At 65.3% G+C, this 14,368-nt stretch overlaps 2 protein-coding genes across 2 annotated transcripts; both read left to right on the top strand.

Moving 5' to 3' along the window:
* Window positions 1-1,460: 1,460 nt before the first annotated feature.
* Window positions 1,461-4,603, top strand: NDUFS8 (NADH:ubiquinone oxidoreductase core subunit S8). The gene is given in 9 exon segments (XM_074149240.1): window positions 1,461-1,486; window positions 1,488-1,498; window positions 1,608-1,670; window positions 2,166-2,255; window positions 2,367-2,404; window positions 2,407-2,541; window positions 2,706-2,799; window positions 2,802-2,833; window positions 4,347-4,603. Coding segments are annotated over 9 exon segments (621 nt in total). The 3' UTR covers window positions 4,479-4,603.
* Window positions 4,604-5,905: 1,302 nt separating this feature from the next.
* On the top strand, window positions 5,906-14,361 carry TCIRG1 (T cell immune regulator 1, ATPase H+ transporting V0 subunit a3). The gene is made up of 19 exons (XM_074149213.1): window positions 5,906-6,022; window positions 7,251-7,329; window positions 7,517-7,746; window positions 8,951-9,045; window positions 9,974-10,100; window positions 10,191-10,273; window positions 10,419-10,512; window positions 10,592-10,804; window positions 11,236-11,386; window positions 11,471-11,610; window positions 12,232-12,389; window positions 12,465-12,555; window positions 12,636-12,754; window positions 12,875-13,088; window positions 13,238-13,354; window positions 13,442-13,552; window positions 13,642-13,762; window positions 13,873-14,044; window positions 14,128-14,361. The coding sequence occupies exons 1-19, from the start codon at window positions 5,906-5,908 to the stop codon at window positions 14,207-14,209; spliced, it is 2,514 nt and encodes an 837-aa protein (XP_074005314.1). The 3' UTR covers window positions 14,210-14,361.
* The last annotated feature ends 7 nt before the right edge of the window (window positions 14,362-14,368 follow it).

The raw sequence follows: 14,368 nt of genomic DNA on the forward strand, positions 1-14,368 counted from the left end.
CAGGCACATCCCCGTGTGCCCCCGGCAGCAGGCAGGAGGCAGACAAGGGGTGTCCGGTGGGTGCTCACCCCCTCCCTGTTCGGCCACCCCCAGCGGGTCCCTGCTGCTCGGGGCTGAGCCCCCGGTGCTGGCCCTGAACCCCTCCCCAGAGCCTCCCGGGCTACACCTGGTACCGGTGCCGGCCCTGCCGCCCCCAGGGCCTGTACCGGGGCTCAGAGCTCGGACTCTCCTGTGCCTGGAGTCGCGGTTCCTGCCATGAACTCCCCCGGGGCGGTGCCAGGCCCCGGGGCTCGGCGCTCTGCCAGACAGAGCCACCTGAACCGCTACCGACACCGCACACCGCAACAAACACCCACTTCCGCTTCCGCCTACGCTCGGAATCCGCCCCTCCGCCTCACGTCTGACCAATCGACGCGCCGTCCCGCCACCGCCCCGCCCAATCCACGAAGCTCCCGCCCCCCTCCCTCCCACCCCCGGCGGCCTCTCACCAATGGAAAGCGAGTCCGGCGCGGCCTGCCCCGCCCACCGCTACCCAGGCCACGCCCACAACGCGGCGGCCCGCCCCTTCCCCGGCCCGTGACCCCCGGCGCCGCTCTGCGCCTGCGCCGTGCCCCTTCGCGCATGCGCAGTGCGCCTTGGGGGCGGGCCAGGGGTCAGGACGCCTGGGTCCTTGGGGGAGGTGAGTGGGGGGGGGGGCCGGTGGCCCCGGGGCGGCGGGGAGGCCCTCGGGAGGGGGCTGTGGTGGCCCCCGGTGGCTTGTCGTGGCCCCCGGATCCCGTCTGGGGGAGAGGGGGCAGCCCGGACGCCTGGGACTCCCTGTGGGGTCACACACATGGGGCGGCTGGGGCCTTGTTGGGCGTTGGGGGGGGGCTGTGACTTGGGTGCTGGAGAGTGGGGAGGGGGGCTTGGGGCAGGACTTTGGGGTCCCCTGAGGCGGGGGAGGCAGCCTGGGTCTTGTTGGGGGGGGGTGGTGGAGGGGCCAGGGTGCCTGGGTTCATTTGGGGGGGACCTGGGTCCCTTGGGGGAGTCTGGGGGGGGAACAGGATGCCTGGGCCCTTTTTGGGGGGGGGCACCTGGATCCCTTGGGGGAGGCGGGGGGAGCAGGATGCCTGGGTCCATTTTAGGGGGGACACTTGGGTCCCTTGGGGGAGGGGGGGGGGGGAACAGGATGCCTGGGTCCATTTGGGGGGGACACTTGGGTCCCTTGGGGGAGGGGGGGGGGAACAGGATGCCTGGGTCTATTTGGGAGGGGGTAGGACATCTGGATCCCTTGGGGGACACACTTGGGTCCCTTGAAGGAGATGGAGGGGGGGAACAGGACTCCTGGCTCCCCTGTGGGCAGTGGGGGGGGGGGGGGGGCAGACACCAACCCCCCCACCCCGGGTTGCCTGCTGGCCTGTCACCTGGGGGCTGGCGGCGAGTGACACGCTGCCCTCCCTCTGCCACCGGCAGGACTGGACATGGCGGCGCTGCGTTTGCTGTACCGCTGCCTGCGCAGGTGAGGGCCACGCCGGGCACCCCCTCCCCCCCCCCCCCCCCCCCCCCCCCCCCCCCAACCCTGGACCCCCCTTCACGCCTCTCTCTCTCCGTCTCTCCCCTTCCCGCAGGCCCCCCCGCCCCCCTGGGCTACCTGCGCCCCCTCAGCACCACCACCCCCAGGGACTGTTACAGTGAGTAGGGGGCACGCAGCCCCCCCCATCCTTGCCTCCTGCCCTGGGGCTGCCTCCGTGGGGTGGGCAGGGCTTTCCCTCCCCCCCCCTCCGTGGGGTGGGCACGGCTTTCCTCCCCTGCCCTTGCTCATGGGGCATGGCTTTTCCCATGCTGCTCTGTGGGGTGGGCACAGCTTTCCCCCCCTGCCCTGCTCCGTGGGGCGGGCACAACTTCCCTCTCCACCCTCCATGGGTTGGGTACGGTTTCCCTCCCCTGCCCCCCGCCCCGGCTCTGTGGGGTGGGCATGGCTTTCCCCTCCCTCTTCTCCATGGGGTGGGCATGGATTTCCCCCCCCCCTGTGCTCCATGGGGCGGGCACGGTTTCTCCCCCCCTCCTCTCTGTGGGGTGGGCATGGCTTTCCCCCCCCCAGCTCTCCGGAGGGTGGGCACGGCTTTTCCCCTCCCGCCCCCAGCCCTGCTCTGTGGGGTGGGCACAGCCTCCCTCTCCCCCCCCAGAGTACGTCAATGTCCAGGAGCCGGCCATGGACATGCGCTCCATCACCGACCGGGCTGCCCAGACCCTGCTGTGGACGGAGCTTTTCCGGGGTGAGTCCCGCATCCCTCTGGGATTCCTCCAGGCGAGGAACAAACCCCTTTCCACCTCCCCCCGCGGTGCCAAACTCCCCCCCCCCCTCCCCGCCTCCCTCTTTCCCCCAGGCCTGGCCATGACGCTGAGTTACCTTTTCCGGGAGGCCGGGCCACCATCAACTACCCCTTTGAGAAGGGTCCGCTGAGCCCACGCTTCCGGGGGGAGCACGCCCTGCGCCGCTACCCCTCCGGGGAGGAGCGCTGCATCGCCTGCAAGCTCTGCGAGGCCGTCTGCCCGGCGCAGGTCAGCCTTCAGCCACCCTCATCCTCCTCCCGATGGTTTCCCCGGCGCGGGGAGGGGGAATACGGTGCGTGTGTGCGTGTGTCCCCCCCAACTCGGAGCGGGAGGTGATGGTGGGGTGTGTGTGTGTGTGTGTGTGTGTCCCCATCTCCTGGTCGTGGTGACAGGCCATCACCATCGAAGCCGAGCCCCGTGCCGACGGCAGCCGCCGAACCACCCGCTACGACATCGACATGACCAAGTGCATCTACTGCGGGTTCTGCAGGAGGCCTGTCCCGTGGACGCCATCGTGGAGGTCAGTTGGTTGGGGGGGGGAGGAGGGGGGCGCAGAGGTGTGGGGCAACAACACACAGAGACACACAGACACACTCTCACACAGACACACACACAGAGACACACAGACACACTCACAGACACACTCTCACACACACACTCACAGACACACTCTCACACAGAGACACACAGACACACTCACACACAGACACACACACAGAGACACACAGAGACACTCACAGACACACTCTCACACAGAGACACACAGACACACTCTCACACAGACACACACACAGAGACACTCTCACACACACTCACAGACACACTCTCACACACACTCACAGACACACTCTCACACAGAGACACACAGACACACTCACACAGAGACACACAGACACTCGCAGACAGACACACAGACACACACAGAGACACACAGAGACTCACAGACACACTCTCACACACACACTCACAGACACACTCTCACACACACACTCACAGACACACTCTCACACAGAGACACAGACACTCGCAGACAGACACACAGACACACTCACACACAGACACACACACAGAGACACACAGACACACTCACAGACACACTCTCACACGCACTCACAGACACACTCTCACACAGAGACACACAGACACACTCACACAGAGACACAGACACTCGCAGACACACAGACACTCTCACACACACACTCACAGACACACTCTCACACACACACTCACAGACACACTCTCACACACACACAGACACTCTCACACAGAGACACACAGACACACTCACACAGACACAGACACTCGCAGACAGACACACACACAGAGACACACAGACACACTCACAGACACACTCACACAGAGACACACAGACACTCGCAGACAGACACACAGACACACTCACACACAGACGCGCAGACGCAGACACACACGCAGACACACACGCAGACACACGCAGGCACACGCGCAGATGCAGACACACGCAGACAGATGCAGGCACACACGCAGACACGCACACATGCAGACGCAGACAGACGCAGACACACACGCAGACACACGCAGACACGCACACACGCAGACGCAGACAGACGCAGACACACACGCAGACACCACGCAGACACGCACAGACGCAGACACACGCAGACACGCACAGACGCAGACGCAGACACACACGCAGACACACACACAGGCGCAGACACACGCACACATGCACACGCAGACACGCACGCACACGCACATGCGCAGACATGCGCACACGCACACGCGCAGACACGCACACATGCAGATGCAGACACACGCAGACAGACGCAGACACACGCAGACACGCACACGTGCAGACGCAGGCACACGCGCAGACACGCAGATGCAGAGACACAGACACGCAGACGCAGACACACACGCAGACACAGACAGACAGACACACACACACGCAGAGACACACACAGACACATACCCCCCCCCCCACCCCCTTCCCCTTTTTGGGGTAGTGGGGGTCCGTTGAGCCCCTGCGGGGTGATCGTCTCCCATCCCGGCAGGGCCCCAACTTTGAGTTTTCCACGGAGACGCACGAGGAGCTGCTCTACAACAAGGAGAAGCTGCTCAACAACGGCGACAAGTGGGAGGCTGAGATTGCGGCCAACATCCAGGCCGATTACCTCTACCGGTGATGGACCCCCCCCGCCCCGTCAGCACCTCTCCTCTCCCCCCCCTCACCCCAAATAAAGGGTCTGTGGGGGGGGTGTGTTTGGTTCTGCCACCCTCCCTCCACACTGCGGGCACCGGCCCCTTCCTAACCCGGAGCTCCGGCTTTTTCCATGTCTCTTCCTTTCTGGCACTGGGGAAGGGGTTGAATGCTGGGGGGGGGTGGGTGGTGTCCTGGGGGTGCGTGATTGCGTCTTGAGGAGCACTGGGGGTGCAGGCTGGGGATGCTGTTGGCTGCATTGGGGTGGGGGCACAGGAATGTGTGTGTGGGGGGCCTCTGTGGCAGGGAAAGGGGTGGGATAGGGAAAGGGGTGGGATGGGGGGGATGAGGAGGGTAGTTGGGGGGGGCGGGCAAGGATAAGGGGAGGTCTGGAGGATTTTGGGGGGGCAAGCAGGTTAAGGGGAGGTCTGGAGGATTTTGGGGGGGCAAGCAGGGATAAGGGGAGGTCTGGAGGATTTGGGGGGGCAAGCAGGGATAAGGGGAGGTCTGGAGGATTTTGGGGGGGCAGGCAGGAAAAAGGGGAGGTCTGGAGGATTTGGGGGGGGCAGGCAGGAATAAGGGGAGGTCTGGAGGATTTTTTTTGTGGGGGGGAAGAGCTTACCCACCCCCCACCCCCCTCCCAGCGAGGGGATACCCCTGCCTGCAGCCACGGGGGGGTCACTCCCGTACCCCTACTTCCCGGGGCAGCCACGGAGCGGGGGGGTCCCGGTGGTACCGGCTTTCCCGGGGCTGGGGGGAAGCGGGGGGGGGGGGGAATGGTTTCCATTTCCACGCTCCTCGGGGGATGAAGGCGGGGGGGGGTCGTGGCTCCGAGGGACCCCGGCCGGGGATGGTGTCGCGGGGGGGGGGATTCCCGAATGGGTGCGATGCCGGGGAAGATGGGGGGGTTCCTCCGGCCGGTCCCTCCCCGCGGCCGGGCCCTTCCTGGGGAAGAGGAAGTGCCGATCCCGGCCGCGCTGCCGGGTAGGGACGGGGGGGGTGTGTGGGGGGGGTGTGGGACGGTGGATCCCGGGTGGAAAGAGGTGGGAGGTGGGGGGGGGGGGTGTCCGGTTCCCGGTGCGGTCCCCATGGGGGGATGCGCTGGCCCTGACTCAGATGCAGCTGAGCGGGGGGGGGGGGCGGAAATAAGTATAGTTGGGGGGGGGTGTGTGTGTGGAAAGTATTTTGCAACCTCAGTGCTGGGAAAAGCGGCGTGTGACTGGGGCGGGTCACTTGCCGCTGGCCACGGCTGCAGGGAGAGTGGCCGGTCCCCCCCCCCCCCGGGGTGACCCCCAGACCTGTTGGACTGCCCCCCCCCCCCTCCATCCTCATTGATACCCCCCCTTTCCCTGCTCTGTCGCCCCCCCCCCGCAGCCCAGGGCCGTGCCCGAGCCGGTGGCCCCGGTGGCCACCATGGGCTCCCTGTTCCGCAGCGAGGAGGTCTGCCTGGCCCAGCTCTTCCTCCAGTCCGCCTCGGCCTACAGCTGCGTCAGCGAACTGGGCGAGCGGGGGCTACTGGAGTTCAGGGACGTACGTGGGGGACCTGGGGGAAAGGGGGGGGGGGGGGGGGGGGGGCTATGGGGGGAGTGCAGTTGTTTTAGGGTCCCAGTGGTGCAGGGTTGGATTCGGGGTCCCGTGGGTGCAAAGTGTTGGTCTGGGGGGGGTTTGGAGTGTCCTGGGTGCGAGGAGAGGTGGGTGCAGTTGTTTTGGGGTGCCCTAGGTGCAGGGGTGTTGATCTGGGTGGATTTGGGGTGTCCTGGGTGCAGGGAGGTTTGTCTGGGTGGCTCGGGGTCCCGTGGGTGCAAAGTGTTGCTCTGCGTGGGTTTGGGGTGCCGTGGGTGCAGGGAGGGGTGGGTGCAGTTGTTTTGGGGTGCCCTGGGTGCAGGAGGTTGATCCGGGTGGGTTTAGGATTTCTGGGTGCAGGGGTGTTGGGGTGAGTGGTTTGGGGAGCCCTGGGTGCCGGAGGGTTGGTCTGGGTGAGTTTGGTGTCCCATGGGTGCCCTGGGTGCAGGGAAGGGTGGGTGCAGTTGTTTTGGGGTGCCCCAGGGGCAGGGGTGTTGATCTGGGTGGGTTTGGGTGCCCTGGGTGCAGGGCGAATGGGTTGGGTGATTTTGGGGTGCTGCAGGTGCAGGGGGGTTGGTTGGGGTCCCGTGGGTGCAAAGTGTTGGTCTGGGTGGGTTTGGAGTGCCCTGGGTGCAAGGAGGGGTGGGTGCAGTTGTTTTGGGGTGCCCTGGCTGCAAAGGACTGGATTTGGGTGGGTTTGGGGTGTCATGGGTGCAGGTGTTGGGGTGGGGTATTTTGGGGTGCAGTGGGTGGTTTGGGGTGCCCTGGGTGGAAGGGACTGGATTTGAGTGGTTTGGGGTGCTGGGGGTGCAGGGGGACTGGTCTGGGTGGGTTTGGGGGTGCCATGGGTGCAAGAGTTGGGGCGGGGTGGGTATTTTGGGGTGCAGTGGGTGGTTTGGGGTGGAAGGGACTGGATTTGGGTGGTTTGGGGTCCTCTAGGTGCAGGGGTTTGGGGTGCAATGGGTGCAGGGGATGGGTGGAGGGGAGTTGGGGTGGGTATTTTGGGGTTCAGTGCATGGTTTGGGGTGCCCTGGGTGGAAGGGACAGCATTTGGGTGGTTCGGGGTGCTGCGGGTGCAGGCGGTTTGTTCTCCCCCACATGCTGGGGGGGGCTGTGGCGTGATGCTGGGGCTGCCTGCCTTGAACCCCCACCCCCCCACCCCATCCCTGACCCCCAACCCTCTGCCCCCCAACAGCTGAACCCCAAAGTGAGCGCCTTCCAGCGGCGCTTCGTGGGCGAGGTGCGGCGCTGCGAGGAGATGGAGAAGACCTTCAGTGAGTGCTGGGGGCTGGCTTTAGTTGGGGGGGGGGGGGGTGGGGTTGAATTTGGGGGGTGGGTGGGTGTATTTGGGGGGGAGTGTGTGTATTTGGGGGGGGGGGGGTGTGTGTATTTGTGTGGGGGGGTTGAATTTGGGGGGGGGTGTGGGGTGTGCCCCCCAAAGTCTGACCCCGGTTCTCTCAGCCTTCCTGCAGCAGGAGCTGCGGGGCGCGGGGCGGGTGCTGGGGCCCTGCCCGGACCCCCCCCGGGCTCCGCTGGCGCGGGAGGCTCTGCGGCTTCAGGAGCAGTCGGAGCAGTTGGCCCGGGAGCTGCGGGAGGTCAGCGGCAACCGAGCATCCCTCCGGGGCCGCCTGCGTGACCTGCGCCAGTACCTCCACGTCCTGCGCGAGGGACAACGCTTCACCAGCCTGCCGGTGGGTCCTAAAAAGGGGGGGGGGGGCGGTTGTATGTGTGTGTGTGTGTGTGTGTGTGTGTGTGGGCGGGGGTGCGTCCCCCGTCGTGTTCCCCCCTCTGGGGTGCCACCCTGCGCCGCCCCGCTTCGTCCCCCCCAGGATGTGGGGCAGAACAAATCGCCTGCGCCCGCAGCACCCCGAACCACCCAAATGCTGTCCCTCCCACCAGGGCACCCCAAACCACGCACTGCACCCCAAAATACCCACCCCAACTCCCCTCCACCCGTCCCCTGCACCCGTGGCCCCCCAAACCCCTGCACCCACAGCACCCCAAACCACCCAAACCCTATCCCTTCCACCCAGGGCACCCCAAACCACCCACTGCACCCCAAAATACCCACCCCAACTCCTCTCCACCCATCCCCTGCACCCACGGCACCCCAAAGCCACCCAAATGCTTTCCCTTCCACCCAGGGCACCCCAAACCATGCACTGCACCCCAAAATACCCACCCCAACTCCCCTCCACCCATCCCCTGCACCCGTGGCCCCCCAAACCCCTGTACCCACAGCACACCAAATGACCCAAATGCTGTCCCTTCCACCCAGGGCACCCCAAACCATGCACTGCACCCCAAAATACCCACCCCAACCCCTGCAACCCGTGGCCCCCCAAACCCCTGCACCCAGAGGACCCCAAAGAACTCAAATCCAGTTCCTTGCACCCAGGGCACCCCAAACAACCCACTGCACCCCAAAATACCCACCCCAACTCCCCTCCACCCATCCCCTGCACCTACAGCACCCCAAGCCCCTGCACCCACAGCACCCCAAACTACCCATATGCTGTCCCTTCCACCCACGGCACCCCAAACCACCCAAATCCAGTCCCTTCCACCCAGGGCACCCCAGACCACCCACCGCACCCCTGCACCAGGGCACCCCAAAATACCCACCCCACCCCAACTCCTCTGCACCCAACCCCTGCAACCCATGGCCCCCTAAACCCCTGCACCCACAGCACCCCAAACCACCCGAATCCAGTTCCTTGCACGCAGGGCACCCCAAACCACCCACTGCACCCCAAAATACCCACCCTACCCCAAACTCCTGTACCCGTGGCACCCCAAACCCCTGCACCCAGAGGACCCCAAACCACCCAAATCCAGTCCCTTCCACTCAGGGCACCCCAAACCACTTCATCTCTTTGCTCCCCATCGCTGCAGGCCCCCCTAGGCTCCCCGGCGCGGCCACGGGCGCTCTCCGAGCGTGAGCCCATCCTCGACCCTTCCGTGCACCAGCACCTGGACCGCAAGATCAAGTAAGTGGGGCTGGTGGGGGGGGGGCAGGCGAGCGGAAAGGGGGCTGTGGGACAGGGGATTGGCTATGGGGCAATGGGCCTGGCTGTAGGATAAGGCTTGGAGATGGGCCATGGGGCAAGAACATGGCCATGGGGCAGGAATCGCAGATAGGGGTGTAGGGTAAGGCTTGGAGATGGGCCATGGGGAAGTGGTGTGGCCATGGGGCAATGGACACAGCTGTAGGATAAGGCTTGGAGATGGGCCATGGGGCAACAACATGACCATGGGGCAGGAACTGTGGGTAAGGGTGTAGGGTAATGGTTGGAGATGAGCCATGGGGCAGTGGTGTGGCCACTGGGCAGGAATTGTGGGTAAGGATGTAGGGAAATGGTTGGAGATGGGCCGTGGGGCAGTGGCTTGGCCATGGGGCAATGGGCACGGCTGTAGGGTAAGAGTTGGAGATGAGCTGTAGGGCAACGGCATGGCCGTGGGGCAGGAATAGTGGGTAAGGGTTGGAAATGGGTCGTGGGACAGTGGCTTGGCCATGGGGCAGCTGGGAGAGCTATGGGATAAGGGTTGGAGGTGACCCATGGGGCAGTGGTGTGGCCACGGGGCAATGGACACGGCTGTAGGATAAGGCTTGGAGATGGGCCACGGGGCAACAACATGGCCATGGGGGAGGGATGGTGGGTAAGGCTTGGAGAAGACCCATGGGCCAGTGGTGTGGCCATGGGGCAGCTGGGAAAGCTGTGGGGTAAGGCTTGGAGATGGACCATGGAGCAACAGTGTGGCCATGGGGCAGGAATCATGGGTAAGGCTTGGTGGTGGGCTGTGGGGCAGTGGCGTGGCCATGGGGCACAGGTGTAGGAGGAGGTCTGGGGAGGAACCATGGGGCAGGGGCCTGGCCATGGGGCAGGGGCAGCAGCGGAACCGTGCCCGTCCCCACAGCTTCGTGGCCGGTGTCATTCACCCGTGGCGAGTGAGTGCCTTCGAGCGGCTCCTGTGGCGTGCCTGCCGTGGCTACCTGGTGGCCAGCTTCGTGGAGATGCCTGAGCCCATGGAGGACCCAGCCACGGTGAGCGGGTCACTGGGCTGGGGGCCGGCAGGGAAGGGGGACTGGGACAGCCGGGGCTGACGGTGACATGAGCTGCGGTGGTGTCCCCAGGGCGAGACCATCACTTGGGTCATCTTCCTCATCTCCTACTGGGGCGAGCAGATCGGGCAGAAGATCCGCAAGATCTCGGACTGGTGAGCCAGTGGCCACACGCCACATGTCTGACCATGGAGAGGTTTATTTAGCGAGCCCCACTCCGGACCCCACCCCATGGGGACGTGCTGGGCCACCCTGGGAAGCCCTGGCACCCTGCAATGTGGTGGCATCCATCTGTCCCAGCTTCCACTGCCACGTCTATCCCTACCCGGAGAGCGAGGCCAGTCGGGAGGAGACCATGAATGGGCTGCACAGCCAGATCCAGGACCTCAGCGTGGTGAGCTGGGGACCGTAGGGGACACCAGGGGGCCACACCAGGACCCCCCATGTCCCTGACCCATGCTGGGCACCCATAGGTGCTGGAGGAGACGGAGCAGTACCTGGCGCAGGTGCTGGACAAGGTGGTGGTGGCCCTGCCCACCTGGAGGGTGCAGGTGCAGAAGATGAAGGCCATCTACCTCGTCCTCAACCAGTGCAGCTTGGATGTCACCCAGAAGTGCCTTATCGCCGAGGTCTGGTGCCCCGTGAGGGACCTCACCCAAGTGCAGGACGCCCTGCGCCAGGGATCGGTGGGTTGCTTGGTGTCCCCATGTCCTTGTGCTAGGATTTGCTTGGTGTCCCCCTGTCCTCATGCCAGGGGTTGCTTGGTGTCCCCATGTCCTTGTGCTGGGGTTTGCTTGGTCACCACCATGTCTTCATGCCAGGGTTTGCTTGGTGTCCCCATGTCCTCGTGCCAGGGGTTGCTTGATGGTCCCCGTGTCCTCGTGTCAGGGGTTGCCTGGTGGTCCCCGTGTCCTCATGCCAGGGGTTGCTTGATGGTCCCCATGTCCTCGTGCCAGGGGTTGTGTGGTGCTTCCATGTTCTTATGCCAGGGATTTCTTGGTGCCCCCATGTCCTGATGCCAGAGGTGGCTCGTTGTCCCCGTGTCCTCCTGCCGTGGTGGGGTGGGTGCTGGGTGGGAGGGGTGCGGTGGGTCAGGTGCCAGGTGCTGTCCCCGCAGTACAAGAGCGGCTCGAGTGTGGAGTGCTTCGTGCAGCGCATCCCCACCTCGGAGAGTCCCCCCACCCTCATCCGCACCAACAAGTTCACCGCCGGCTTCCAGAGCATCGTGGACGCCTACGGGGTGGCCAGCTACCAGGAGGTGAACCCCGGTAAGACCCAACCCCTGGCCACCTCCCACAGCCCAGGGCTGGGGAAGGGGAGCCCCGTGTGACACGGTCCCTGTGTCCCCGCAGCGCCCTACGCCATCATCACCTTCCCCTTCATCTTCGCCATCATGTTTGGGGACGTGGGGCACGGGCTGCTCATGTTCCTCTTCGCTCTCTGGATGGTGGTGTACGAGAACAGCCCCAGCCTGCGACAGGCCAGCAACGAGGTGAGGGGGACGTGGTGGAGGGCCAGGTTGGAGGTGTGGGACAGGCTCGGAGGTGTGGGACATGATCGGGGGCGAGGTGGACTTGCAGGCGTGGGGTGAGCTTGGAGATGTGGGATGGAGTTCATGGCACGGGATGGGCCTGGTGGTGTGGGACAGGGACAGTATGGGGCAGGGTTGGTGGTGTGGGACATGGGGCGGGCTTGGAGATGTGGGGTAGAGTTGGAGACATGGGATGGGGATGGTGGCATAAGATGGGAATGGTGGTGCAGGATGGGCCTGGTGGTGTGGGACAGGGCCAGTATGGGGCAGGGTTGGTGGTATGGGACATGGTTGGGGGCATGGGGTGGGCTTGGAGATGTGGGGTAGAGTTGGAGACGTGGGATGGCATTGGTGGTACGGGATGGGCTTGGTGGTGTGGGACAGGGACAGTTTGGGGCAGGGTTGGTGGTGTGGGACATGGTTGGGGACGTGGGATGGGCTTGGAGATGTGGGATGGAGTTGGAGACGTGGGAGGGGCCTGGTGGTGTGGGACAGGGACAGTATGGGAGGGGGACGGCGTGGGGCAGAGGAGGTGGTGTGGGACATGGGAGCCATGTTTGTCCCCCCCCTTGCCCCCACCAGATCTGGCAGACGTTCTTCGAGGGGCGCTACCTCATCCTGCTCATGGGGGCCTTCTCCATCTATACCGGCTTCATCTACAACGAGTGCTTCAGCAAAGCCACCGTCATCTTCCCCTCTGCCTGGAGCGTGGCCACCATGGCCAACCACTCCTCCTGGAGGTGGGACCCCCAACCCCTCTGTGACCCCCTCCCCAGATCCCTACCTGGGCTGACACCCCCTCGCTCTGCCCACAGCTCTGCCTACCTCGCCACCCACCCGTCCCTCACCCTGGACCCCAACGTCACCGGTGTCTTCCGAGGGCCCTATCCTTTCGGGATCGACCCAGTGAGTGTCCTGTGGGGGAGAGGGCAGGCTGGGACACTCAGTGGGGTGGCCCAGAGTCTCACCCACCTCGTCCATGGCAGATCTGGAGCTTGGCCACCAACCACCTCAACTTCCTCAACTCCTTCAAGATGAAGATGTCGGTGGTGCTGGGCATCGTGCACATGGGCTTTGGCGTCTTGTTGGGGGTCTTCAACCATGTGTGAGTCCCTGTGGCTGCACCCACAGGCTCTGGCCACCCATGGTCATGCCAAGGCGACCTGGGCTGGTAGGGTGGTTGAGGACATGTGAGGTTGAGCGTGGCTGATGTCCCCCTGCCCAGGCATTTCCAGCAGCGGCACCGGTTGGTGCTGGAGTTCCTGCCTGAGATGGTTTTCCTCCTGGCGCTCTTCGGCTACCTCGTCTTCCTCATTTTCTACAAGTGGATCACCTTCAGCGCCGCCGACTCCCTGGTGGCCCCCAGCATCCTCATCCACTTCATCGACATGTTCCTCTTCACCTCCAACGCCGGCAACCTCCCGCTCTACCGGGGGCAGGTAGCACCCCACCGAGACTGGGGACACCCAACTGGGGACCTTTCTCTTTGCCCAAGCGGGGAGCCCCGGGGGGGAAGCTGGTGAGGTGGGGATGGGTGTCACGAGTGGGGCCGTTCTCAGCTGGAGGGGATGGTGTCCCTGTGCCGCAGGTGGCAGTGCAGACCGTGCTGGTGGTGCTGGCGCTGGCGTCGGTGCCCATCCTGCTCCTGGGGACACCGCTCTACCTGTGCTGCCGGCGGCGCCCCCCGAGGACGGGCCACCATGGGGTAAGGCTGGGGTGACGGCGGGGGGGGCTCAGATCTCAGATGGGGGGGACACGGCCGGATCTCACCACCGGTGATGTCCCCATCCAGCCGGTGGCCACCGGGGAGCAGGAGCCGCTGCTGGAGGGGCAGGAGGCCGGCAATTCCGTCAACGCCACCAAGGAGGACGTGGAGAGCGGGGGGCACGGCCCCGACGCCGAGGTGAGGGGCACTGGCCCAGTGGGCTCGAGCGGTGGGGTTGGGGTGGCTGTGTTCCCCGCTGATGTCCCCTGTCCCCTCCGTCCCTGCAGCACCTGGACTTCGCCGAGATCTTCATGCACCAGGCCATCCACACCATCGAGTACTGCCTGGGCTGCGTCTCCAACACCGCCTCCTACCTCCGCCTCTGGGCGCTCAGCCTGGCCCATGCCCGTGAGTTGTCCCCCCCACCATGTCCCCCGAGCCTTGGGGACCGTGCAGAGCCTGACCCCCTTCTCCTCCTGTGTCGCTCCCCCCCTTTCCCCACCTCCCCCCCAACAAAGAGCTCTCGGAGGTCCTGTGGACCATGGTGATGCGCAACGGCTTCGTGGGGCTGAGCTACGTGGGGGGCGTGGTGCTGGTGCCCGTCTTCGCCGCCTTCGCCGTGCTGACGGTGGCCATCCTGCTGGTGATGGAGGGGCTCTCCGCCTTCCTCCACGCTCTCCGCCTGCACTGGTGAGCCCCCCCGGGGGGGGGTGCCCGGTGGGATGGGGTGACCGATCGGGGACCTTGCTCCTCACCCACCCCTTCTCTTCCAGGGTGGAATTTCAGAATAAGTTTTACGTGGGCGCCGGGTACAAGTTGTGTCCCTTCGCCTTCGCGGTTGACACCGGGGAGTAGCCGTGCTGGGGGGGGGGGGGGCTCGGAGCACCCCCGTCCCCCCTTCCCCCCCCCCCCCAGACCCCCAGGGCATTGGGGCAGTGGGGGTTCCGGCCGCAGCGTCCCCCCCGTCCTCTCCTCGGCAGCAAATAAAGCCGTCCCCGTGGCCCGTCCCCAGCT

This window comes from Numenius arquata, chromosome 6 (assembly GCF_964106895.1).
Source record: "Numenius arquata chromosome 6, bNumArq3.hap1.1, whole genome shotgun sequence".
NCBI classification, from domain to species: Eukaryota; Metazoa; Chordata; class Aves; order Charadriiformes; family Scolopacidae; genus Numenius; species Numenius arquata.

Bases quoted from the DNA above. Each gene is read 5' to 3' on its own strand.
- TCIRG1 (XM_074149213.1), top strand. From the start codon at position 5,906: ATGGGCTCCCTGTTCCGCAGCGAGGAGGTCTGCCTGGCCCAGCTCTTC. The intron at 12,390-12,464 runs GTGGGACCCCCA...CTCTGCCCACAG, and splicing joins GCCAACCACTCCTCCTGGAG to CTCTGCCTACCTCGCCACCC. The intron at 13,763-13,872 runs GTGAGTTGTCCC...CCCCCAACAAAG, and splicing joins GCTCAGCCTGGCCCATGCCC to AGCTCTCGGAGGTCCTGTGG.